This window comes from Calonectris borealis, chromosome 15, assembly GCF_964195595.1.
Source record: "Calonectris borealis chromosome 15, bCalBor7.hap1.2, whole genome shotgun sequence".
NCBI lineage: Eukaryota > Metazoa > Chordata > Aves > Procellariiformes > Procellariidae > Calonectris > Calonectris borealis.
This window is the reverse complement of record NC_134326.1, coordinates 1365130-1390302: the sequence shown is the minus strand read 5'-3', so window position 1 is coordinate 1390302 and position 25173 is coordinate 1365130. Positions and strand designations below refer to the sequence as shown.

General features: G+C 54.6%; 1 protein-coding gene across 1 annotated transcript; it reads right to left on the bottom strand.

The window, feature by feature from the left end:
- Positions 1–65: 65 nt before the first annotated feature.
- Positions 66–5109, bottom strand: APBB3 (amyloid beta precursor protein binding family B member 3). The gene is given in 13 exon segments (XM_075163958.1): positions 66–290; positions 1044–1385; positions 1387–1511; positions 1659–1742; positions 1922–2012; positions 2097–2211; positions 2298–2303; positions 2422–2549; positions 2936–3076; positions 3261–3318; positions 3564–3640; positions 3961–4151; positions 5026–5109. Coding segments are annotated over 13 exon segments (1632 nt in total). The 5' UTR covers positions 5075–5109.
- Positions 5110–25173: the final 20064 nt, after the last annotated feature.

Sequence of the window (25173 nt, the reverse complement as noted above, 5' to 3'; positions counted from 1 at the left end):
CGGGGCCGGGGCCGGGGACGGGGCCTCCGGCCCCGGCCCCGGCCCCTGGCCCCGGCCCCGGTCCCCTATGGGGTGTGGAGGAGGGCTCGCCTGAGGCGGAAGGCCTCCAGGAAGGAGAAGAGGCCCCGCTTGCGGGCACCGGCCCCCGCCGCCCCTCCGCTGCCCCCGCTCGTCTTGGCCGCCCCGCTGGCAGCGTCCCCCGAGGCCGCCAGCCTGGCCCGGCCCCCGCCTGTCGCACCCTTCGCCTTAGCCCCCGGTGCAGCAGCCACCAGGCACTTCTGGTACTGCACCTGCAGGGACACAAGGGACAGAGCGTGGCTGTGGGGGTCACACGCAACGTGGCGTGGCCGTGGGGTGGGACACGGCATGGCACCACTGTGGGGTGGGACGCAACGTGGCGTGGCCGTGGGGTGGGACACGGCATGGCACCACTGTGGGGTGGGACGCAGCGTGGCGTGGCCGTGGGGTGGGACACGGCATGGCACCACTGTGGGGTGGGACGCAGCGTGGCGTGGCCGTGGGGTGGGACACGGCATGGCACCACTGTGGGGTGGGACGCAACGTGGCGTGGCCGTGGGGTGGGACATGACATGGCATACCATGGGGTGGGACACGACCCAACAGTGTGGCCATGGGGTCACATGCAACGTGGTGTGGCCATGGGGTGGGATGCAACACAGCATCACCGTGGCGTTGGACACAACACGGTGTGCCTGTGGGGTCACACACAATGTGGTGTGGTCATGGGGTGGGACACAACATGGCATCACCGTGGGGTCAGTCACAACATGGTGTGGCCATGGGGTCGGGCACAACATGGCATCACTGTGGGGTTGGACACAACCCAATATGGCATGGCTGTGGGTTGGACGTGGCACCGTGGGGTCAACTCCCTCCTGCCCCTGCTGTCCTCCCCAGGATTGGGTGTCCCATCCAAGCCCCCAGCTTTGCCGTCCCCCGTCCCCAGCCCTTGCCTCCTCCTCCGCGTGTCCCCGGAGGGCTGGGAAGCTGGGGGGACTGGGGGACGCCCCACTCCCGCTCACCATGCAGGCTGCCTGCACCGCCTCCGAGATAGTGCCGGCGTCGGGCTCGCACCAGAAGGCCGTGCACTGGAAGCGTCGCCCCGTGTCCACGATGAGTGCGAAGGTGTGGGCGTCCCGGCCCACCCCCAGGAAGGTCACGTACCGCACCTGGCACTCCCAGATGTGCGCCGCCTCCTCGTCCTCCTGCGGGGACCCCGTGGGCCCATCCACCCCTGGCCACACCCCAGGCAGCCCTGCCACCCCCGCCAGGTCCCCTCTGCTGGGAGGCCAGGTCCCCCATGGGGGTTGCCTGTCCCACCCCGGTGGCAGCAGGGTGCCCACTTCAGCCGGAGCCCCCCGTCCACCTCCCCACCTGTGCGGGATGCACCCTCATGGCCGTGTCGGACACGCGGATGAGGGAGGGCGTCCAGCGCTCCCGCCCGGGGCCCCTCGTCAGCTTCTCGATGGCTTCATTCAGCACATCGATCCCTGGGGAGCAGGAGACAATGCGGCCAGGGTGCTGCCAGCCGGCCCCACAGGCAGGGACTGCCCAGCGCCGGGGCCCAGCTGCTCGGCCAACCTGCAGCGGGGGGTTCTCGGGCACCCCCCAGCTGCGGCAGGGCCAGCGGCGCTTACCCATGGCCCTGGGCACAGGCAGGCTGCCAATGTACAACGCCTCGTAGGTCTGCATCGACTGCCTCACCGCTTCCAGGATATCCACTGCCAGGACAGGAGAGGTGGGGGGGACCCTCCCGGGGGACCCTCCCATGTCCCGTCCCATCCCCAAGACCCCGGGGACACAGCCGGGCAGGCCAAAGGGCTCTGGCTGCTGGGCATCCCGCTGCCCGAGGGCAGACCGTGGGCAGGGGGAGCAGCCAGCAGCACTGGGGGGACAGTACCTTGCAGCGGCAGGTCCTCGGTGGAGACCGAGGGCTCCAATGCGGCGGCGCGTGGCAGCCCGCTGCTCGCTACGGCTCGCTCAGCCATGATCTGCAAGAGACGGGGTCCCGGTGCCTCCCCTCACGCCCGAGACCCCTGGCCATGCCCACACCCGCTGGGGCCCCTGCATCCCACCTTGGAGCACATCTCGTGCAGGGCCTTGGCAATGCCCTTGGCGGGCACATTGCAGTGGAAGACGTGACACTTGAGGACGCAGGTGTCCTTGTCACTGGCCACGAAGGCGAAGTCTCTGCAAGACCACAAGCAAGCCAGTGAGACCCCGGCAGAGGCAGCCCTTCCTCCCCCACGCTGCGCCCCGGCCCCCTGCCCCCTTACCTGTCCCTGCAGCCACGGTGGCAGTCGGGGAGGGAGGAGAGGGGACAGCTTACTGCTGGGGTGCCTTCCCCCCCAGCCGGCAGAGTCGCCCCCAGCCCCCTGGCTCTGCCCCAGCCCCCGGCACCTGCCGTTGTTGCAGCCAACGCCCCAGACACGGATGTTGAGGATGGGCTGGTGGTGGATGAGGCTGCGGTCAAGGGGGTCCACCAGGCTCATGGTGTCCTTCTTCAGGATCATCACCAGGTCCTGGCCCTGCAGAAGGTCAGCGACTCCCTCAGCCTGGCAGGTGGCCTGGGCATCCCCACCACCCATCCCACATGTAGGGACACCCCTGAACTCCCAAACTACTCAGCCCCAAGCGTGGGAACAGCCCTCCGCCCCCCCCCAGCCCTCCCCCCGTACCATTCCTGTGTATGGGAACAGCCCGCCCAGGCACTGTCCCCAAGGGACAGCCCTGTCAGACCCACCTGCCCCACACCTGGGACCACCGCATGGATGCCCCACATGGAGACAGTTGACTCTGCCACTGACACTGGTCCCTGCCCCCAGGCGCAATCCCCGTCAGTGGGGACAGCCAGCCTCAGCAGCAGTGGCCCCGGGGTGGGACCCTGCCTGGCAGCACTGTCCCAGGCTCTCACCTCGCCCCGGTTCTCCGCAGAGCCCTGGCCCTTGCTGTTGGAGAGCTGCTGGATGCAATTGTTGACGGCGATGCTGCTCTTGCCAGGTGCCAGGTCCTCCTCAGGGATCTCCACCCAGCCCAGCGAGCGCACAGCAAAGCACTGAGCAGAGACACGTGGGGCTTCAGTGCTTGGCCAGCACAGCCACCCCCATCCCACGCCCCTCGCCGTGCCAGCGTGGTCACCCCTGCTCTTGCTCCCATCCCTATCCCTGCCAGCTGCTGCCTGCCCCCTCCTCTGCCAGCCCCAGCCCATGATGCCGCAGTGAAGCCCTTGGGTGCAGTACCTTGGAGCCGGGCTCTGCACTGTGCTGGAAGTCATCTCCATGCCAGGGCAGCGAGGTCCTGTGGAGGGATCAGGCGGTGAGGGGATGGCTCCCACTCGGCAGCATGGACGTGGGGCACCCAGCAAAGCGCCAGGATGACCTGGCACCAGCAGACCCCCATGCCACTATCTGGGATGCATCCCATGAAGGGTCCCGTTGGCTCCAACGTGTGGGGCTGCTCTGGTGGGGGGTACCGGGGCCCAGCACCCAGCAGTCAAGGGCCAATCGTGCCCGGCAAGCAGCAGAGCGCGTGGGCAGCCCTACCTCCGGGACAGCGAAGCCATGGGGCTGGGAATGGGCCTGTCCTTTGCCGAGTCCTTTGCCGTGGGGGCCTGGCAGTCCTGGGAGAGAAGAGGAAAGGGGTGAGCGCAGCAAGAGAGGCTGTCAGGGGGCACCAGGTAGGAGCCCTCCCTTCCAGGACAGCAGTGCCTCAGCTTGTGGGCATCCCATGTAGCCAGGATGAGGCCAACATGGGGCCTGCTGGAGCCTTTCAAGGGGCTTAACCCTGGCCAGGAATGGGCTGAGCAGGACTTTGGGGTGACAGAGACAGGCCTGCTCCAAGGGGAGGTTGGACCAGCGATGCCCAGAGGGCCCTTCAGCAGACTCCTGCCAGGGGGTGGGATCCAACACCAGCCCTCACCCCCCTGCCCACATCCCCTACCATTCCCTGGAGTGTCTCCTCTCCATCAGCTTCCGGGCGCCCTCCTGGGCTGGTCGTGCGTGTGGGGTGTTGCCACTGCGTCGTGCCGGTTGGCACATGCCAATAGTAGGTGCCCAGAGAGTCACGGATTTTCCTCCAGCCTGGGGGGAGGTCAGGGTCCGTCTCCAGGCTCTGGTCGCTCCAGAGGTTGTCTGTGCAGAGGGACAGTGTGAGGCGGGGGAGGGGGGAAGGTCCCCCAGCTGCAGGGCACCCTGAGAAGCGAGCAGCTTCACCCAGCAGTGAAAGGGTCCTGCAGTGGCCTCTGGGTGCAGGGCTGGGCATATGGCCCAGGAAAGAAGCATGGCGAGGGAAGGCTTGGCACGACGCCAGAGAGGCTGCGGTAGCGGCGGACCCCAGGCAAGTGTGATCAGTGCCGGCAGCCGCCTCGTCGGTGCTTGGAGGGATGGGGTGACCCCGGCAGGGCCGGGGCTGCCAGGCCAGAGCTCCCCCTGCCAGCACGCGGTCCCCAGCCCTCTGCCAACGCCCCAGGGTGCCCGAGAGCGGCTTCTCCCCAGCTTGGCCAGGGAAAGGGGTTGGGGACAGACCCCTGGGGTCTGGGAGGAGGAAAGCACCCTTGGAGGGTTACAGCTAGGAGGGGTAGATTAACCCCCTCCTCCCTGCACCCCGGGCCCCGGGGAGGTCACGGGGAGGAGCCCGTGCTGCAGCCGAGCAGCGAGCTCCGCTGCGGGGAACGCAGCCCAGAACCCGCAGGGCGCGGCGCGGCCCTGGCGCGTGCTGGTCCCCGGGGTGCGCGGCCGGGCCGGGCGGTGCGGGGGGAGGTGGGGCCGGGGGGTGCCCGCCGCGACCTTGGGGGGCGGGAGGCGGCGCGGGCCGGGCCGGGCGCGCCCAGCACAGGCCGCCGCGGGCCCCGCTCAGCACCGCGGACAGCGCGGGGCGCGGCCGCCGTCCCGCCCGCGGGCACCGGCCCCGCCCGGCCCCGGCCCCGCACCGGCCCCGGCCCCGCACCCCGGCCCCGGCCCCGGCCCCGGCCCCCGGAGCGCGGCCCCGCCCGCCGGCGCGGCTGACCGTCGCAGTTGACGAGGACGATGGCCAGCATGTAGTCCTTGCCCAGCATGGCCCCGGCGCCCGCCCCGGCGCGGCCCCCCCGGCCCGCCGCCTCCCCAGGCCCGGACCCAGCGGCGGCTGCGGCGGGAGGGGCGGGGCGGGGCGGGGCGGGGCGGGCGGCCGAGCAGACGGGCGGGCGGCGGGCGGGGACGGGAGGGGCTGCCCGGGCACGGGAAGGACCAAGGCGGGGGGGTGGGTGTCAGCCGGAGCCTTCGGGCGCGGGAGGGGACGCCTCGGCTGTGTTCGGGAAGGGGAGGGGGTGTTCGCGTGCCCGGCGGGTTACCGGGGTCCGGAGGGGCGGTGAGGCCCTTCGGGTGTCTCGGTGCAGGACATGGGACACTGGAGTGGGGAAGGGGCATTTGGGGGCAGGAAAGGAGGTTTCTGAGTGCAGCTCAGCCCCATGTTTTGCCTAACCCAACCCACCCCACCCCAACACAGCAGGAGCAAGGGAGGCTCGTGGCTCCCTGCATTCAGACGTGATTGAGGCGATGGGAGTCAGAGGGGGTCACAGGCCCTACCTTGACCCCTGCTTTGCCCAGACCAAGTGATGCTTCCTCTTTTTCCAGTGCCCAGGAGTGAGCTCACCCCTACCGGGAACAAGCTTATGGTGACTTGTAACACCATGGTATCCTCTGCTGCACGTGTCTCCTTGTCCTTAGTTCAACATGCATTTCACTTCCAAAAACCGAGCTTGGCTGATCAGATGGGAGGCAGCAACCCCGACACAAACTGTCCTCACTCCTCTTCCTGCTCAGCAAAGCCCACCAAGGTGACTTAATGAAGGCAATTCTCTGGCAATGTCATGAAGCTTAAGGGCAATGATGGCCTATAGTCGTATAAGACTTACGGTGGGATGCAGAGGGAGGAGAATTTGGAGATGGTGCAAAGCAGAACCTAGGGATTGTATGAAACTTCATATGGGATGTTTAGCGGAATAGACATAGGAAGAGGAAAGGGAGGAATCAGGGGAGGAACAAGCCGGGAAAACACAAAAAAAAGGGAGAAAAGTGTTTGGTGGCATGTAAGCAGTGGTAGGTATGCTTGCCTGCCTAAGCATCTTGTTTCATCACTGCAATGTGTCCTATACTCTTATTAAATCACATTTCTTCTGTGCAACTGTGCTCCCTGTTCCGAGCCTGTGTTTTTGACCAGCTGGTGAACCTCAAACTGGACCAGCTGCTCAGTAGGACAGGAGATCTTGATGCCCAGTACGGCACAGCCATGTAGGGTCCAAGGGACCTGAGGGTCTGAGTACTGGCCTCCAGAGACCCGTGCTCAGAGTCTGTAAGTGTGCACGCACACATGCGTGCGTGATTGCCCATCTCCCAGGTGGATCAGCCAGTGCACAGGACAGGCAAGAAAATCCTGGGCAAGGTTTTCCCAGGTGTCTCTCTGCACAACCAAGGATGGGCCATGCCCTGGTTCCTACAGTTCACCAGACTCAGCTACTTCTAAGGTAAAATCCTTTCAACTATGGCTTAAATTGATGGTCTGCTGCCTCAGTTTGCCATGTGATGTGTCCTGATTTTTTTAATGCCTGTGGGTATGCCTACAATTGGGGTCTCCATCTTGGAGATGTGTGGCGTGTTACTTTAATGTCTGGGCTTGGGGTGAGCTGGAGAGCGTGAGGACAAGGATATGATCCTCTGTCTAATAAGAAACCCATTCCCAACCCCAAACAAAGAGGCAAGTCCTTAGCATTGGAAAAGTATATTTTCGGATGTCAGTGTAGTGGAAAAGAGGGCTGCTGTCTCTGAGGAGTCTCAGCGAGTCTGTGAAGTGGGGCACTGCGCAGCTTATGTACCTCCTTGGGAATATGGCAAATGAGGCCAAATGAGCAGGACAGCCTTTCCATCAGCTTGGAGGTAAATAATAACCTAAGAAGCTTTATCTTTCATCACTAATAATTTTAATGTCTTGCTGAATTTTTTTTCAGCTCTTTGGGTGCTTTCTTGTATATTCAATCACAGGGCTGAGATTTAGCTAAGACCTGTTTCCAGCTGCATGCAGACCCACACGTACAGGGAAGGGATGTGGCGGTGACAGAGGTGTGCCTGTGGGTCCGTGCCCACATTGCACAGCACGCCCCAGCATCAGCCTTGCAACCAGCTTCTTGCAGCCCCCGCTTCTCACAAGCCACCAAGACAAATTAGCCTGGCTTGGCGATGGGACTCACCAGGCTGGCTGCAGCCCTGCATCAACCCCAGCAGTGATGCTGTGGTGGGAACTGAGCCAAGGGGTGGTGTGGAGAAGGGATTGCTCTGCCCCTGCTTCTTCTGGACATCATCCGATAATGCCTCTGGGTCTTGCAAGTGGGAATCTGAAGCAGGACGCGCTCTACTGGAGTTTTGCCTGATCTCAGCTCTGCAAAGCCCAGACTCTTCACAGACCCCTTTATTTCCATTTTCTCTCTGGAGTGTTGGTTTACCTCTTCAAGCAGGCATTGATTACCTACACGAACATTGTTTTGTCTGTCTTCAGGCAGCAGGCAATGCTGTGTGGCTCTGGGGCTGACAAACGCTGAATGCCAGCTGCCTGGGAGAGCTTGGGGAAGCTTTTTCTTGGTTCATAGGAGGTAGTATAAGGAAAGCCCTTCTACTCCTCAGGGAAAAAGGTATGAGACATCTAGTAATTCTACAACTCTCATAATTTTCTGGTGTTGGCCCTGAAGATAGAGAGACCTGGGTTTGGTTTGGGTTGATTTGTGCTTGAAGAAGAAATAGGATGGCAGGTGTCATTTCTGGTGCTGGGCTAGAGACCAGAACTCTTTTCTTCGGGCCTGAATAATGAAATCCTGGAGAAGGGGCACAGGATTTCTTCTTGACTTGGCTCACAATTTTATCTACCTAGAGCAATTATCAGCTCGATCTCTTCACAGTGTAAGGGGGATCTCTCAGCACTTCTCTAAATGAGATATAGAAACAAGTGTGGTCTTCCCTTGCTCTCAGTTGTTTCTTGCTGTTCAGATGGGGAGGAAAAAACGACTTGTGCGTGTAGCACTTATTCCTTAAATGCATATAGCAGGGCCTAGCTAAGGCTGATAGGAGCCCTCTCTAGCGTGTGCATCTGTCCTCGGGTGTCTACACGGCAGCTCTGCAGTGCACGCTCCTCTTCAAGGGGCAAGAGTTGGTCTTCCTTTCCAACTGCAGTCCCTTTTGATCCAGAGCCTGAGGTTCTTACTGTCCCTTTGCAGCACTGACTACAGGGCAGATTGCCTGTTTCTCCCGAGGGTGCAGGCAGTGTGACAAACCCTCGGGGGCTGGCTAGCGGGGGTTTCTGTGTAAGCCCAGTAAAGCCAGTCTTCTGCTGTAGTAAAGCAGGAGTGAGTGTGCTCCTGGCTGGACTCTCGGGTGGGAGCAAGCAACAGCAAAAATGGCCCATGCAAAGAGGCTGATAATAAGAGGGAAAAAGAAAAATCAAGCACTTGACATTTTTGTTGTGGGTAGTTTGTCATTGGCATGATTTTTGCAGCGTGTTTTCACTAATAAAGTGACACTCAGTGACACTTATTTAGGCTGCTGCTCTCTGCAAGGAACAGGAGCTTTCTCTTTTCCTGCTTGAGCTGTGGTCATCGCTCCTCAGCGAAGTGCTGGGCCCTTTCTGCTCTCCCTGCCATGTGTAGCCAACCTGAGATAACTTCGGCTGGTCTCTCTCAGACATTGGGGAGCTCAGTGTCTTGGCATCTCTGAGGGATGAGGTTCTCAGCAGAAGCCTGATGTTCTTGGTGGGAATAAATTCAACAGGTATCATCTTGCCTGCTGTTAGGGGGGTAATGACCCTTGAGTTATGACAATGCAATTTTGTCAGACTTCAGAAATTACATTGCCACAGTTGTTTTTGCAGCAGATGCTGCGTGGAAGTCCCTGTCAGTTGACGACTTCCCTTAGTAAATGAAACACAGCTTTTACAGCGGCTGGGTTGAGTCAGCCCTGCTGGAAGCTGCCTAAAGCCTGATGAGCAAGGTTGTCTGCAGTGGCCCTCATGTTCCTGGTAGAAGGAAACAAAAGTGTTTTGAGTTCGTTAACAGATCCCATTGAAGGCAAGAGGGAAAATGTTTTTCTGCTCTTCCCCTTCCCAGTCCTGTTCAGGGCACAAGGAACAAGGCGATGTGCTGCCAGCAGCATCTGACTGAAGGAAACTTGTGTCCTTCTTGTGGTGGGGGGAAGAGTTGCTGGAGCAGAGCAGACCTGTTCTCAGCACAGCCAAAATAAACAATGGTCCAGTTGTTAGGGGAAATGCATGCTGTAATTGACTGTACAACTTGTTAATGTTTGCCACGAGGAGAATCGATACAGCTTGTTGTATGGGGTCTGGCTGGGATGGAGTTAATTTTCTTCATAGCAGCTGGTATGGTGCTGTGGTTTAGATTTGTGACCAAAACAGTGCTGATAACACAAGGATATTTTAGTTATGGCTGAGCAGAGCTTGCACAGTGTCATGGCCTTTTCTGCCCCTCAAGAAGTTGGGAAGGGACAGCGCTAGACCTCACTACAAGAAAGACATTGAGGTGCTGGAGCTTGTCCTGAAAAGAGCAATGAAGCTGGTAAAGGGTCTAGAGAACCAGTCTTCTGAGGAGCGGCTGAGGGAACTGGGGTTGTTTGGTCGGGAGAAAAAGAGGCTGAGGGGAGACCTTGTCGCTCTCTACAACTACCTGAGAGGTGGTTGTAGCGAAGTGGGGGTCAGTCTCTTCTCCCAAGTAACAAGCGATAGGGCAAGAGGAATCGGCCTCAAGTTGCGCCAGGGGAAGTGTAGATCGGATATTAGGAAAAATTTCTTCACCAAAAGTGTTGTCAAGCATTGGAACAGGCTGCCCAGGGAAGTGCTTGAGTCACCATCCCTGGAGGCATTTAAAAGATGTGTAGATGTGGTGCTTAGGGACATGGTTTAGTGGGACTTGGCGGTGCTGGGTTAACAGCTGGACTCGATGATCTTACAGGTCTTTTCCAACCTCAATGATTCTATGATTCTATGACACAGCCGGGACAGCTGACCCCAACTGTCCAAAGGGATGTTCCATACCACATGATGTCATGCTCAGCAGTAAAAGCTGGGGAAAGAAGGAGGAAGGGGAGGGTGTTCGGAGTTATGGTGTTTGTTTTCCCAAGTCACTGTTACGCTGCCCTTTGGGGGAGGGAAGAAGGAAGTCAGACCGAAGGAGGAGCTCACTGCCTTGCTGAGAAACAGAAGGAGTAGGTGGACATCACATGAGAGGTTTTCAGGCTGTGATAAGCTTGGTTGGAGGTGGTGGAGCCATTTCTATGACACCAAACTCAATAGGAAGATTACACAAAAGATGACAAAATATAGAAGAAAACGGATCACAGAAGAAAATAGGGAGGCAACACCTGTATGGTTAGCCAAAATGAGGAGATTTGTTGGTTTGGTTTTTTTTTCCCCCCTTCTTTCCTGGCTTAAAAGTGGCTTTGTAAAGCTTATGCCAGAGTGAAAATGTGTCTTAAAATTGTACCTGAGAGCCACTGGTGTGCTGGGCCATTCTTTGGTGTGGACTTTGGTGTGAACTGCACTTCTATAGAGGAACTTGGTAGTGGGTGGCTGGTGGCAGGAATGGAGGATGAGGAAGGTTCATTGTGCATCCTTAGGGGCCCATTCTATTTACCTGATAGCAGATGGGCTTACGCATGACAAAAATCTTCTCTGGCTGAGCACCATTTAACGGTTTATATCCAGTTAGTGTCTTTCATTGATCTTTTCTACAAAGTTGAAGACACACAACTTTTGAAGGTGTCCTCTGCTGGCCTCTGCAGAGTGGGCTGATTAAACCAGTTCACTGACAAACTGTTTTCTTTTGTGTCCACCTTTACTTTTGTCCCAATGAGGGTTTTTTCCCCCGTTTGTTACTTAAATGAATAGTAACTCAGCAGTGCTTATAATAAGTTGTCTGTGATGTTGTGCAGTTGTGTGAGGTCTTAAGGTTTTTTTGAATAGGTGTTGGAATTTGTGGAAAGCTTATTTTGTGGTGCAAAATATCAAACTGTGCTTCTGAGCTGGGAGCAGCAGCTGTCATTGCAAAGTCACTAATTTGGTCAAGTGTGGAATCTCAGATTTAAAACGTAGCAAATTCCCTGTTCTCACAAGCTTGTACATGCTATTTGAAAAGCCGTTTTTTTTTTTTTTTAGAGTTCAACCTTCCTAACGAGGCAGGCAGTCTCAGGACATTGTTTACCATCCATAAGCTTACAGCCCATAAATCACTTACCTCTCATTGCAATTGAAATATGCCTTCTGGTTTTGCTGTGAGCATTTTCCCGTCTCTCCATGTGGGTATCAAATGTGGTGATGCTTGTGGCCCATGGCGGCGTCAGAGGGGAACGATCAGATCAGGTACAGAGTTTCTTTTAATCCAGGTTTCTTTTGGCTCTGCGTGTGTATCTTCTAGGCTCTAGTAATGGCCAGGGGATGAAAAAAAATCACATTTATAGTCTCTGCTAGGGAACACAATTGCTTGTGAGCAATGCTGGGGTCACAAGCAAATTGCAGGGCAAGTGCGTTTTCTTCGCTCATGGGTTTCTAATGTACTTGACCCTTAATGAGGAAGCTTCACTTTTTCCCCTTTGAAGTGTCAAGGATCAGGATGAGGAAACCTGTGAAGCGGGACTGAGGCAGTCTGTGTGACCAACGGGATGGCTTGCATTTGACCAGGAGTGTAAAAAAGTAGAATGCAGCTGGGTTGTCTGCTTGTTGGAGAGAGACCTGGGCCAGAGGACTCTTCTGCGTTAACCACTGAGGGCAGCAGTGGGAGCTGGGATGTCTTTGCAGTGGTGAAAGAGAAGTTTTGATAGCAGCAAGTACAGCCATGGGGACAGATTTTTCTATGGCAGTCTGAATCCTTCCACAGTGATGCTCCCTTAAATGAAACCAAGAGAAGAGACCAGATGGAGGGAAGAGAGATTTAAGTTGTGGCAATGCTCTTTTTTTCAGCTGAATGTGGCTTTTCCCTGCTTTAAAACCTAGCACTACTTTCACCTATTGTGTACTGAAACTTGTCACCAGCTCCTCTTAAGTCAAGGGGAGAGAAGGGAAGAAAAGGGCTGATGGGCTAGGGTGGCTTCAAGGCAAAGGAACATTTTCTTGCCTTTTTTTCAGATTTAGCTACTAACTGAAGCCATTTGACAAGGCTTGAGGTATCTACTCTTCCCACACTGGACTGAAGGCCTCTAAAGCTCTCTGAGTGGGATAGGATAAGCGTCTGCTGTAGGTTCCCCGACCCCACCCCGTGAAAAAAGGGATCTTGTTTTTGAAAGAGAAGGGACATCTATGGTGACAAGTTTGACGTCTGTGTGTTTGCTTGGTATTCAGTCTGCACGGTCTTAACGATACTGTTTCCCAAATAGGGATAGTCCCTCTCCTGCGTAGCCTCCAAGAGGCATCTTTTAGCTGCCCATGTTGCATTCAACTTGCTGACCTTATCTTCAGTAAGCTAACGATACTCGGATGCAAATATAGTTGGAAATGTTCATGTTTTACTTTGTGGTGTAACACTTAGCTTGTACGATTTCCCATCAGTAGATCTCAGTGTGCTTTCTAGTGGAAGTGCTGGCTGCTTCCCTCTTTTCCAGATAGTGAAACTGATGCAGAGCAGAAGGATGCTTGAGGTGTTGGTGCAAGACAGTTGGAAAGGATATAATGTTAGTCCTGAGTCAACAAAGAAGGAGATGCTATTGCACGCCAGAGTATTTTATGCTAAGAGGCCTGGTTTTATGCCTAAGAGGCCTGCCTGCCTTAACAGACTTGGATGCAAACATCCTGTGCTGGTTGTGGCTGCAATAGAGTCAATTTTCTCCACAGTAGCTAGTACGGGGCTATGTTTTGGATTTGTGCTGGAAACAGTGTTGATAACACAGGGATGTTTTTGTGATTGCTGAGCAGGGCTTACACAGAGTCAAGGCCTTTTCTGCTCCTTACCCCACCCCACCAGCGAGCAGACTGGGGCTGCACAAGGAGTTGGGAGGGGACACGGCTGGGACAGCTGACCCCAACTGACCAAAGGGATATTCCATACTGTATGACATCATGCTCAGCAATATAAAAGAAGGGGGGGGGAAGAAGAAGGAAGAAGGAAGGGGGGGACATTCGGAGTGGTGGCGTTTGTCTTCCCAAATAACCGCTACGCGTGATAGAACCTTGCTTTCCTGGAGATGGCTGAACACCTGCCTGCCCATGGGAAGTAGTGAATGAATTCCTTGGTTTGCTTTGCTTGCGTGCATGGCTTTTGCTTTATCTATGAAACTGTCTTTATCTCAACCCATGAGTTTTCTCATTTTTACCCTTCCAATTCTCTGCCCCATCCCATCAGGGGGGAGTGAGTGAGCGGACGGTGGTGCTTAGTTGCCGGCTGGGGTTAAACCACGACACATCCGTATTTCAGTCAGTCAAAACAGGACTTAATAGGTGCTGTTTCTGTGTAATTGGTGTGCTCGGTTGGTTTGTTTCATGAACGTTTTTCCCTGTAATCATGTGGTTTAGGCCATGGAGGGAGCGACCATTGCTTTATTTCATAAAGGCAAGCCAGATGAGATCATAAGCAGTGCCTTCAAACGCCACTGCTTGTGTGAGGGCATCCACAGATGCTGGTTTGCTGGTTTAATAGTGAAGCTTTGCCGGTTTAGTGGTGACGTAAAACTTGCTGCAGTGCAGCAGTGTTCTCATTGAGAATATACTTAAAAATACTCCTTGACCGTGTACGTAATGTTTGTTTTCCAAGTATTTTTCCTGAGGGGCTACGTGGCAGAAGGTGGACCAGTGGTGTGGCTCTCTTCAAACAGGACCTCATCTTAAGATGTAGGTGAATTGTAACAAGAGTTACAAGTGGAGGAGGTTTGAGCACAATAAATAGAAAGAGGAGACCTTATTGAGGTGGCTTAACATATATGGAGACTCCCTGTTTTCTATAGACCCTATGCTGGTGCCACCCGCTGCCCTCAGGTTGATGGGGGTCTGTCTGCGGGAGAGGGGGCACGGCGATGCAGCCTGTGCTGGAGGGGGATGTGGATGTTGATGGTTCCTTTATGGATGCCAGCAGCTACTTCTTTGTTCCTCTCCCTGAAAACGGGGTCCCCAGCTCCAGGCCTGCATCTCTGTCGCTGATCCCTCCGGAGATGTTTCGGCCCGGGGGTCTCTGGTCCCCATCGCTCATCACCCCAGGCCTGGGCTCCTCCTCGCCACGCCTCTGCTCTCGCACGGTGCCCCCTCCTCCCAGGCAGGACCACGATGTGCTGCTGTGTTGATGTAAAACCCAGCGCTGCACAACCCAGCGCTGCTGTGGCAGCTGAACCCGGTGAAAGCCCCACCAAGATACGTCCCGGCAGAACAAGCCTGAGCAGCCACAGCTGACAGACCTGGCAAACTCAGTGCAGAGCCCATCATCTGCTACCAGCAATGGTGGTGCCGTGGTCCTGGGCCATGGGGCTTGAGGGTTTGGGTGTAAGGGCACCCCAACCCGGGTCCCCACTGGTATGGGGACAGGAGGAGTGAGACTTGGGTCCAGGGAGGAGCAGAGGCACAATCCCCTCTGCTTCGATCCTGCTACCAAAGTGTGGGAATGCCTTGCACCAAACGCTTCTTTAGGGGATGCTCGGGGTGACCTGGGTGTGTTATGAGTGCTTTGGGGAGGGCTGTGTGGGGCACTGGTGTGGCTGCCCTTTACAGCACACAGGGAGAGCATTGTTCTTCAAGGATGCGGCAAGGGTTTCCGAATTCATGACAGCTTGTCGAGATTGCAATGCCATGAATCCACACTGACGACTCGTATTTCCAAAAGAGGGGTGGAGTGGGGTTGGGGGAAGAGGTCTACTGTTTGCTCCTCTTTGGCTTGGTTTGCAAAACCAATGCCTGCAGCCAGAAATTACGTGCTGGGGGGACTTGTTCTGACCTGACAGCAGAAAAAAACAGCACAGTTCACAAAAGCAATGGAGGTTGCTTTGGTTGGTAGGGTGGGCACAGCCTTTGAGAAAAAGCAAACAAGCCAAAAAACAAGAAGGAGAGAAAGAAACCCAAAGACAACGACAGTTACCCCCCACAAAGGAGTAAGCCCCCCCTCACAGGGTGAGTGCTCCAGCCCAGCCATCTCGGTGCCCTCCCCTGAGCCCCTCTGGTCTGTCCACATCTCTCCTGTTGGGGCCCCAAATGGGATGCGGTGCCCAGAGGGGGCCTGACGGGCACTGGGCAGAGGGGGGTCTCCCTGCCCTCCCTGGCTCCCTGCCTGGCTCCCCGCCACTCACCGGCCCTGCCAGCCCAGGCAAGAGCTGCACCAGCACAGTGATGAAGTCAGGTCTGGAGAAGACAGTTTAAGATTCAGGGTGACAAAAAAAAGCAGAGCAAAGATCCATAACCATAAAATAAGTTGCAGTTGCTGGAATACAAGAGAGAATAGAAGCAGGATTAGGTACTACACGAAAGTTTGATAAAACAACACAATTAACCGCATGGAAATCCTGGACAAAATGGTACGTGTTCTTCCCTGGTTTTCTAACAGGCAAAATGGGAGTGTTACAATGGCTGCGAATACGAGCAATGATGCCTGGCTGCAAAAGGGAACCAATAACTGATCAAATGGCTCCCTTTGAGATAGAATACCGAGGAATACACAGGGGAGGCTTTTCCTGATTTAAAGTAATTTGGACAGGTTCAGCACTTAGCACATGACGTACTTCATAAGCGTGAGAACACCAAAGCTGGGAAGGTACTTGCTCCAAGATGTCCTGAAAAAAAGAGAGGTCTGGTGAGATGGGCGTCAATTCAGATCAGATGCCAGGAGGTGGAGAACAGAGGTGAATTCTGCCTGCCGCCTTGCTGGGACATCCGGGAAACAGTCGATGGTACATCCGAGTTTGCACAAGAGAACTTTACCCAACAAGTTAATAGGAGCAGTAGGGCTTAAAAGAAAAGCTGCCCTGAGCTTGATGGGTGGTGTGATCAAGGCCCAAAGGCGTCAGCTATGCGAATAGTAGAAGAAAAACAGGGGCCAGTGCTGCGAAATCGAGGGCATTCTGATTTCCAGTGACTGGCTGTTGGCAAAGATGGCATTGACTGTCTGCACAGGTTGAGTAGGTTTTTAACAACTTAACCACCCTCAGAGGTTAGTACTCTCGTCTGACCCTTCCCCAAGGGGGTGTAGGCATTTTCTAATTGCTGAATTTGTAAAGCTATTAATTTAGCTTTGCTGGGTTCCTTTGCTTTCTTAGATTTGTTATAAAAATGTTGAGCAGCTGCTATATGTTAACAGCAAAAGGAGGATCAGAGATAACACTGGTCTGTTACTTGATGAGGTCGATCACCTCACAAATAGGGATGTACACAAAGCAGAGATGTTTAACACCTTCTTCACCTCTGTCTTTGGCACCAACGATGGGCCCTGTGTTGGAAGAGCATGCCTGGGGGAATGATAAACTCCCAGCCGACCTGAACTTGTTCGAGACTTGCTGCTTCAGCTGGATGCGCATAAATCTATGGGGCCCGATGGGATTCATCCCAGGGTACTGAAAGAGCTGGCTGATGTCATCATGGGACCTCCCTCCACTATTTTTCAACAGTCTTGGGAGTCTGGAGAGGTCCCAGTCAATCGAAAGCTCGCAAAAGTTGTCCCAATTTTCAAGAGGGGTAAGAAGGAAGACTCTGGTAATTAGAGGCCTGTCAGTCTCACTTCAGTGCCTGGTAAAATTATGGAGAAGGTTATCCTGGGAATTACTGAAAAACACTTGAGAGACACTGCAGTCATTGGTCATAGCCAGCACGGGTTCACGAGAGGAAAGTCCTGTTCAACTGACTTAATTTCCTTTTATGACAAGGTCAGCCATCTAGTTGACCAAGGGAAGCCAGTAGATGTGGTGATTCTGGATTTTAGCAAAGCTTTTGATACTATCTCTCACAGTATCCTTCTGGATAAAATATCTAGCACACAACTAGACAAGTCCATCATACGTTCGGTGAGCAATTGGCTGACGGGTTGGGATCAAAGAGTTATAGTAAATGGGGTTACACCAGGCTGGCGGCCAGTCACCAGTGGGGTTCCACAGGGCTCGATTTTAGGGCCAGTGCTCTTCAATGTTTTTATAAATGATTGGGAGACAGGAATCAAATGTACATTAAGTAAGTTTGCTGACGATACTGAACTAGGAGGAGCTGTGGACTCCCTCAAGGACAGGGAGGCCTTACAGTGAGATCTGGATAGGCTGGACAGCTGGGCAATCACCAGCCGTATGAAATGTAACAAGAGCAAGTGCCAGGTTCTGCACTTGGCATGGGGTAATCCTGGTTATACCTACAAACTGGGGGACGAGAGGCTGGAGAGCAGCCCTGCGGAAAGAGACCTGGGGGTTTGGGTTGATGGCATGTTGAATAGGAGTCAACAGTGTGCCCTGGCAGCCAAAGGGGCCAACAGTGTTCTGGAGTGCATCAAGCACAGCGTTGCGAGCTGGTCAAGGGAGGCGATTGTCCCACTCTACACTGCACTGGTGCAGCCCACCTTGAGTACTGCGTGCAGTTTGGGGCATCTCAATACAAGAAGGACATCAAACTATTAGAGCATGTCCAGAGGAGGGCGACCAAGATGGTGAAAGGCCTCGAGGGCGGCTGAGGTCACTTGGCTTGTTGAGCTTGGAGAAGAGAAGGCTGAGGAGTGCCCTCATCACTGAGGAGTGACCTCATCGCAGTCTACACCTTCCTCAAGGCGGGCAGCAGAGGGGAAGGTGCTGGTCTCCTCTCTCTGGTGACCAGTGACAGGACACGAGGAAATGAAATGAAGCTGCACCAGGGAAAGTTCAGACTGGACATTTGGAAAAGGTTCTTCACTGAGAGCGTGGTCAGTCCCTGGAACAGGCTCCCCAGGGAAGTGGTCACAGCACCAAGCCTGTCAGAGTTCAGGAGCGTCTGGACAACGCTTAGTCATATGATTTAGTGTTAGGTAGTCCTGCGAGGAGCAGGGAGTTGGACTCGATGATCCTTATGGGTCCCTTCCATCTTGAGGTATTCTATGACTCTATGATTATATTTCCTCTTTTTTCCCTCCCTACCCATTACAATATTTCAGATATTATTCAGAAACTTTAGAACCCAAGCCTTGAACAAAAACTGAAACAAGTGCAGGTCTTGCTTGCTCCATAGGGTTTTCTATTCCTGCATTACTTAATCTATCCAAGTGGTCTGCCGGATTTTCATCCTTGAATTGTTTGCATGCATAAACCTTAGTCCAGTCTGTTTTCTTAGGACGTACTTGGGAAGCAGCACTCAAAGCAGAGACTCTGTGCTCTTGAAGATCAGCGTTTGGAACGAGCTGTGCTGGCTGCTTGGCCGTGTCATACAGCCTTATTAAAGTTCCTTGTGGCACTGCTGACGTCATGGACAGACCACTCCGACACGTGCATCTTCATGCTTCTGAGTACAAGACTGAAGTGGGTTTTGTTGTGAAATAAACCCATTCTTCCCCCCTGCGAGGAGTTTTCCTACTTGACTTAACTGCTTTAGCATTACGTGACCTGCGACTGCTGAATTCAAAAGTATACGGCAATGAAAAAGGTAAGCGGATCGCTGAACAGCACCATCGCCAGCATCTCTTGCTTATGTCACCCAGAGCAACAACTTCTTCCTTACTTCTTGCGGCCCCAACTGTGCGATACTCTGCCCATTCTGTGTCTGAAGTAGGGACAAAAAAATTCCCAACACCGAAAAGCACCTAAAAGCATCATAGAACGTGAGAGTTGCCACTTAAGCAAAGACATGACGCGCAAGATTCTTTCAGCAATGTTTTATTGCCACAACACTGTGACATGCATCACTTCAATGTTATTCCAGTACAGAAATTCCTCTATGTTTACGTGCATCTAGTACTGAATGCATCACTGAAACACACATGCATTTCACCTTGAAAACGATGGCTGCTGGTCCGCACCCTCTGCCCACAGGTTACTGTACTCCCCCAACACTTTGCTCCCAGACAAGGTGGGCCGAGGGTGCGCGAGGCCCCTCCACCGGCCCTGTCGCATTGCGCTGGGCAGCAACACCTGCCCGACCCCCCCACACCCTCTACGTTAAGCCCATGCAGTTGCTTTGCTGCCGGTTGTTTCACCTGGGCAGGCTCCCGGTTAGAACCCCACGCCGCTGCTCTCCCGCAAGACGGGTGTGGGAAGCGGCGGGAACCCCCCACCCGGAGTAGCCGCCGGCGCCCCTGCCCGAGGTGTCCCGGAGGGAGTGGAGCGGGGCACCTCGAGCCCGGACCCCGCCAGCCCCCCGCAGCCGTACGCCGAAGGGGCCGCTCTCGCCCGGGATGGCCGTGCCTGCCCGCAGAGCGCCCCAGCCGCCCCTCCAGGCCGCCACACGCCAGCCCGTGGCACACGGCGCCTCAGCGGCGGCCGCCACGGCCCGCGCAGCCGCGCAGCGCGGAGCCGCCGCCGCGGAGCTGCTCAGCGCGGAGTCGCCGCCGCGGCCGTTAGGCCCCAACCTGCCGCTGCTTCCGGGTGCAACCGCCGGAAGCGGCCCCCCCCCCGCTTCCGGGTGCAACGCCCAGAGCGGTCCGCCGCCGCCGGGGAACGGAGCCGTCGCCCACGCCCCGCACGCGGCTCTTGTGCCTGGCACCGGGCCCGAGCGCGGCCCGTGTCCTGCCACTGCCTTCGCCGCCTGGTCACGCCGGCCCTCGGGAGCCCCAGGCGCTGTGCAGCAGAGGGACCCGGCGAGGACCCTCGGCGGAGGAGGAGCGGGGCAGGGCACGCTGACACCGGCCCTGCACGGGCCCAGGGGCCTGGCAGGACGCACCCGCGAGGGAGCTTCCTCGTGCCCGCGCGGGGCCGCTCTCCGCGACCTTTGGAAGGTCCCAGCAATGGGAGAGGTTCCTGGTGACTGAAGAAAGCAAATGCCGCCCCCCTCTTCAAGAAGAGCAAGGAGGAGGAGCGGGGGAATGCTCAGGGCTACTTCAGCCCCAGCAAGACGGCAGCCTCTCCTCAAAGCAATCCCTTGTCTCAGCTTCCCCTGCCCCACAGAGCCAGGCCTGCACTCCCTGCAGGCCCCAAGGACGTCACAGACCAGGAGCATGCCAATGAGTCAGTCCCTCACTCCCTGCATGCCTCCAACACACGCAGCAGCAGGAAGCATCGCTCAGAGCCTTCCTCTCCCGCAGCAGAACCCCTTGGGAGCAAGCACTAGTTGTTCCGGTCTTTGCTTCAGCTTCCAGCCCTGAGAGGAGATCCTCGGAGGTGCCACTCGCCTGACCTCTCCCCTGCTCTCCTGCCCACTGGGGAGAATGGGCTCCAGCCGTGCTCGAAGCCACTGCCCAGGGGACACCGCAGCAGGTACCACAAAATGTGGGGCCACACAGAGCAGCCCTGTAAAGCCTTGCTCGACAAACAGGCCCTTCTCTCATGCTCTGACTTTTGTCTACAAGCCAAAGGCCCCATTTCCTGCACACAGCACTTCAGAAATGTGCCAAGTCTTCCAAGGGAAGGCACCAAAGGTCCCTGGGAAGCTCAGAGCCTGATGCTGAGGCAGCTTTCCCTACTGCACCACAGTGACTTACTCCAAGGGCACTGGACAGCCCTGCAGAGCCTCTCCTCAAGAGCCAGAGGAGATGGCAGCATGGTCCAGCTCTAGCTGCGCTCAACCAGACAACCAACAGTTGCAGCTGGAGCAGCACAGCTACATGCCACCACTCGGGTTCTTGGCAAAGACCAGAGACAGCTCAGTGCTTTCTTTGCCCCACTCAGGACAGAGGCTGGGGAGATGCAGACTGAGACATCCAAGCATCTGGGAAGCCGTTCTACTTACTGCCTGGACATCTGCTGTACCAGTTCTTCATCCACGAGCCTGATGGTATCCAAAATGCGTCTCCTCATACTCTCCTCCATGCTCCCTGGCCACCTCACCTGGCAGAGAGGGAAAAAGGGACGGCTCCTGCACACCCTTCTGACCTGCTCCAGTCCTTCCCTTTGCTCACGCAAGGAGGCACAACATCCCGTCTCAGGAGGCTTTTCTCAAACCCTGTGCCGAGCAGCTGTGAGCCTGGCACAGGGCCGACTACCAGACAGCCCCGCGGCAACATGCACAGAGCGTTTCAGACCTACCTCCATGGGCACAAGATGAACAGCAGGCTGTGAGCTCGGGGGTGAGTGTTGCTGCCTAGAGAGACACTCCTGAGATGTCGAGGACCTCAGTAAACTGTTCACGTAAGACTTCAGTGCCTACAAATGGTCACCTCCTGTAGGAGCTTGAGGTGGCCTGGCCCAGTTATAGCTTTGGGATACAGTAACAAACACCAGAGCAAAAGCTTGAGAGATGAACAATTGATCCCAGAATGACTACATAACAAATGCAAATCAGCAGCACAATTATCCGGGTTGAAATGACAGTAAATCCAGTCATTCACTAATACTGGGCTAAGATTAGTATCAGGGTGTGCAAAGACTTAGATAACCATGGTTATCAGGCTGGCAGGAAGCAGGACATGGCTTCTTCGAATAAGTGACTTGGACCAGCCAACAGGCTTGGGAAGGTCCACATTCCGTGACTCGACTGCCACGTTTTATTGCCGAGTTCCAGAAGGGCTCGTGAACAGCCCACCTCTGCTCCATCTGGACTACTTAACCAATCTTAACACCACACCTCTGCTCCATCTGGACTAGTTAACCTATCATCACACCCCACCTACATCCCACCTCTGATGTCTGGACTTGTCAACCAATGGCTGTGGGAACTGGGGGTGGAGGATAGGACATGGTTCTGGGAACTGAGGGCAGGGAGGGCCATGACCCCGGACTTGGGAGAGAGGGAGGGATATGGCCCAAGGCTCTGGGGAGAGGGAAGGATTTGACTGTGGGAACTGGGGGACAGGGAGCCAAGTTGCCTGTGGACCTGGGGAGAGGGAGGGCTACGGCTGTGGGAACTAAAGGTGGAGAGCTGGACATTGTGTGTGGAAATTCAGAATTGCTTGATTTTATGGATTATCCAAATCTCTTCTCACTTCATGGCCAGTGCCAAAATGGCTTTACTTCGTAGAGATGGTAACCTCTCAACAGACTTCCACAGAGGCTGAAACCACTTGACTAAGTGGTAACGTAAGGCAAAACGCCACTGAAGGCATTAATGCTGCAGAGGAAAGCACTGGGGAAGGGGGCGGCAAAGAGCAGGGCTGCTCGCGCAAGCTTCGCTTGGCTCCCGCGCGGGAGCGCGACTGCAGCCTAAAACCCAGCCTGCACTGTAGGAACCGGCATGTACAGTGGAAGTGTTCTCCCCAGTAAACTCGGCAAGCTCCTGTGCCTGCCATCAGCTGTAGAGTTCAGCTCAAAGGGACAAGGAGGTTTGCTTCTATCCAGTTACCGACCGGTCGGTCTGTTAAAAGCCCTGTTGCCAGGGGTTGACCACCACGGCAGGTCTCAGCTGGGGGCGGGGAGGTTGTCACAGCTAAAGGGATCAGGAGGTGTCTGCCACCCTCGTGCCCACCCACGCTGCCAGCTGGAAGGAGCCAGCCCTTCGCTCTGTGTGCGTCCTTCAGGAGAGAGGCTGGAGAGCGGGGCTTGCACTGCCTGCCTGACACCCGGGTTCAGCAAAGCCTATCTCAGCTCTAGTCTCAGGCTCGGTATTCCTCTTCCACCCTGCAATAATTTCACAGTCTGCTTTCTCTACACACCGTGAGATATACAAGCACACCTCTTCAAATGTCTGCATGAGCAGAGTATCCCACAGTGCTTAGAGGGCAAAACATGCTCTGCACAGGAAGACAATCTGAGCTTTTACACAGATGAACACAAGCTACTTGTCTGATGAGCAACTTACAAAGTTGGGGATTTCAAAGCTTCTGACACCAACAGCTCAGTGTTCAGGCCCAGGAAGGAACCCTTCTGCCCTCAGGTGGCAAGCAATCAATATTTAAAGGAGCACGAAGGTAGTAACTTAAGACATTCAAGAAAAAAGTGCCCAACACCTCTTTCACCAGCATTAAGGGACATGTGGACATGCAACATCAAATAAAGCAGCACCTAAGCAGCACAGTTTGATTGATGAATTGTTTGCAGAGAACCCTGAAGTGCTTTGGACAGAAATAGTCCAAGATTAGAGCCAAACACCACTGTAAGCTCCCTGAACACCAGAGTGCACACATGGGAGAGAAAGCAGCGGTACCTCTGCACACAGGGGTGCTTTGGCCTTCCGAGCCTCCTTCTGCGATTTTTTGAACGGATTTTTGCTGACGTCCTGTGGCTGTTTCACCAGCTCTGCAGGATCCATCAAGCTCATTGGAACAATGCCGAATGCGTCGAGATACTAGAATGAAAACAGACGGCTCAAATGCAAGAAGCTCTTGCCATGATTGCAGCTCCAAGGAGGTCAGCTCTAAACCAAGCCACCCTGAAATGGTAGCACACCACCGAGTACTGCAAGAACTCAGTAAATCAGTGCTTAAGCTAAGGCGGGACATGAGAAACACACAGCCTCCCACCCAGTGCAACCAAGAGTTTATGGAGTTCTTCTAAGTGGCTCATATCACTTTAAGGAAAGACCTTTTGAAAAAGCAGCAGCGCGTCCTATGTGAAAAAGAAATTACCTTGATCCTTGCCTGTTTCCAGGCCTCCTCCTGCCCAGAATTCCTGGACATTTTTGGTTGCCAGGCCTGGTTCCTTTGCCTTCTCAACCACTACCAACATGCCCTTCTATATCAATATTCAGTAACTTTCTTAAGGGGAGAAGAGAAAGAGGTTAAAAAAAACCCACACAAAACAACCCCTCCCCTCCCACCACAGAAGTTAGTTATTTTCAGTGATGTGTAAGGGCTCCTTTGGAACTTCGCTTCCTTCCTAAAGCAGGCCACAGGAAGGGAAAATCTGTAAAGCAGCTGAGGACAAGGAAGGAATGTCAGCTTTCTAACCATTTTCCCCTGTAGCTAAATATCACTTGAGGTGATATTTAACCAAAGGTGCCTCAGAGCACGTCTTGCAGCCTTACCCTTCTGACACAGGCAAATGGTATCTCTTCCTCAAGTGAGACAGATGCCTCCACTTCAGTTGAGCTTTTAAGTGATCCATACTGTCCTCTGACTAGCCAAAGTTGGGCTTGCTGCTGTATTATTTGAACTTGAGGAAAGAAGAAAGATTCAAGAGTGTCAGTACCTTTCTCTTGATTGTATTGCCAAGATTCACAAGAGCAATAAACATGCCCACATTCTGCAGGTCTCCTGTAGCATTGTGTGGTGTCTGTAGGGAAGCAAAATGTGATGGTTCTGGCATACACTTAACAACAGGGCAGTGGGAAGAGTGTGTGTCCTCCATGAAGCTATTCAGACACCACATCATACACAGGCAGTTTTTGGCCGAGAATAAGAAGGACTGAGGACAGGCAGGCTCATGAGATCTAACAAGAAGCAGCTGCGCAGAGCAAAATGAGATCTCACTGCAGTCCAGACAGAGATGAGAGGACAATGCACTAGGCTGGAAACAACTACATCTTTAAAGTGTTTCCTGTGGAAAGGATAATAACCTTACCCAACATTAACACAACAGCCTTAGTTTTACTTGGAGGTTGTTCTGACACCTACATTATGGCACTAGTCGCATTTTATATACAACGGTATGACTGAAGACACCAAACTCTTCACCTCATGACAGCATTTCCACTATACCTTTCTTTTCAGAGGTGTACCCCTGAATTAGCTTTAACAATATTTAAATGGTTCTAAGGGCAACTAATTTGGTATCGAATTCACAGAAACACACTCGGACAAGTGTTGTCAGCAATGGCAGTTTTTGAGGCAGCAGGAATTATGGCCATAAGATGCACCTGAGAAACAATCTTGAGTCTTTGTTGGAAAAAGTGTGGTATTTAAAGGGGCTGGATGACTTCAGAAAGTTATTTGAAAGTTGACATCCTGTGTTCTTTAAAAACTGAACCCTGACTACAAAATACATGAGATTTCACATGGTCTTACAAACCTGTAAGGAAGTCTTTCACAATAGGCCTTCTCCAGCACAGCAAAGCGATACTGTGGTGTGAGACTTGCAGCTTGACCAGGTACTAATGTGGAGCCACATTTCTTGGTATCTATTTCTCCCTACAAAATGCAAAACAAGTTTTATTTTTAAAACCATGTCAGACTGAAGTGAAAAGAAAGTTTCGTATAGA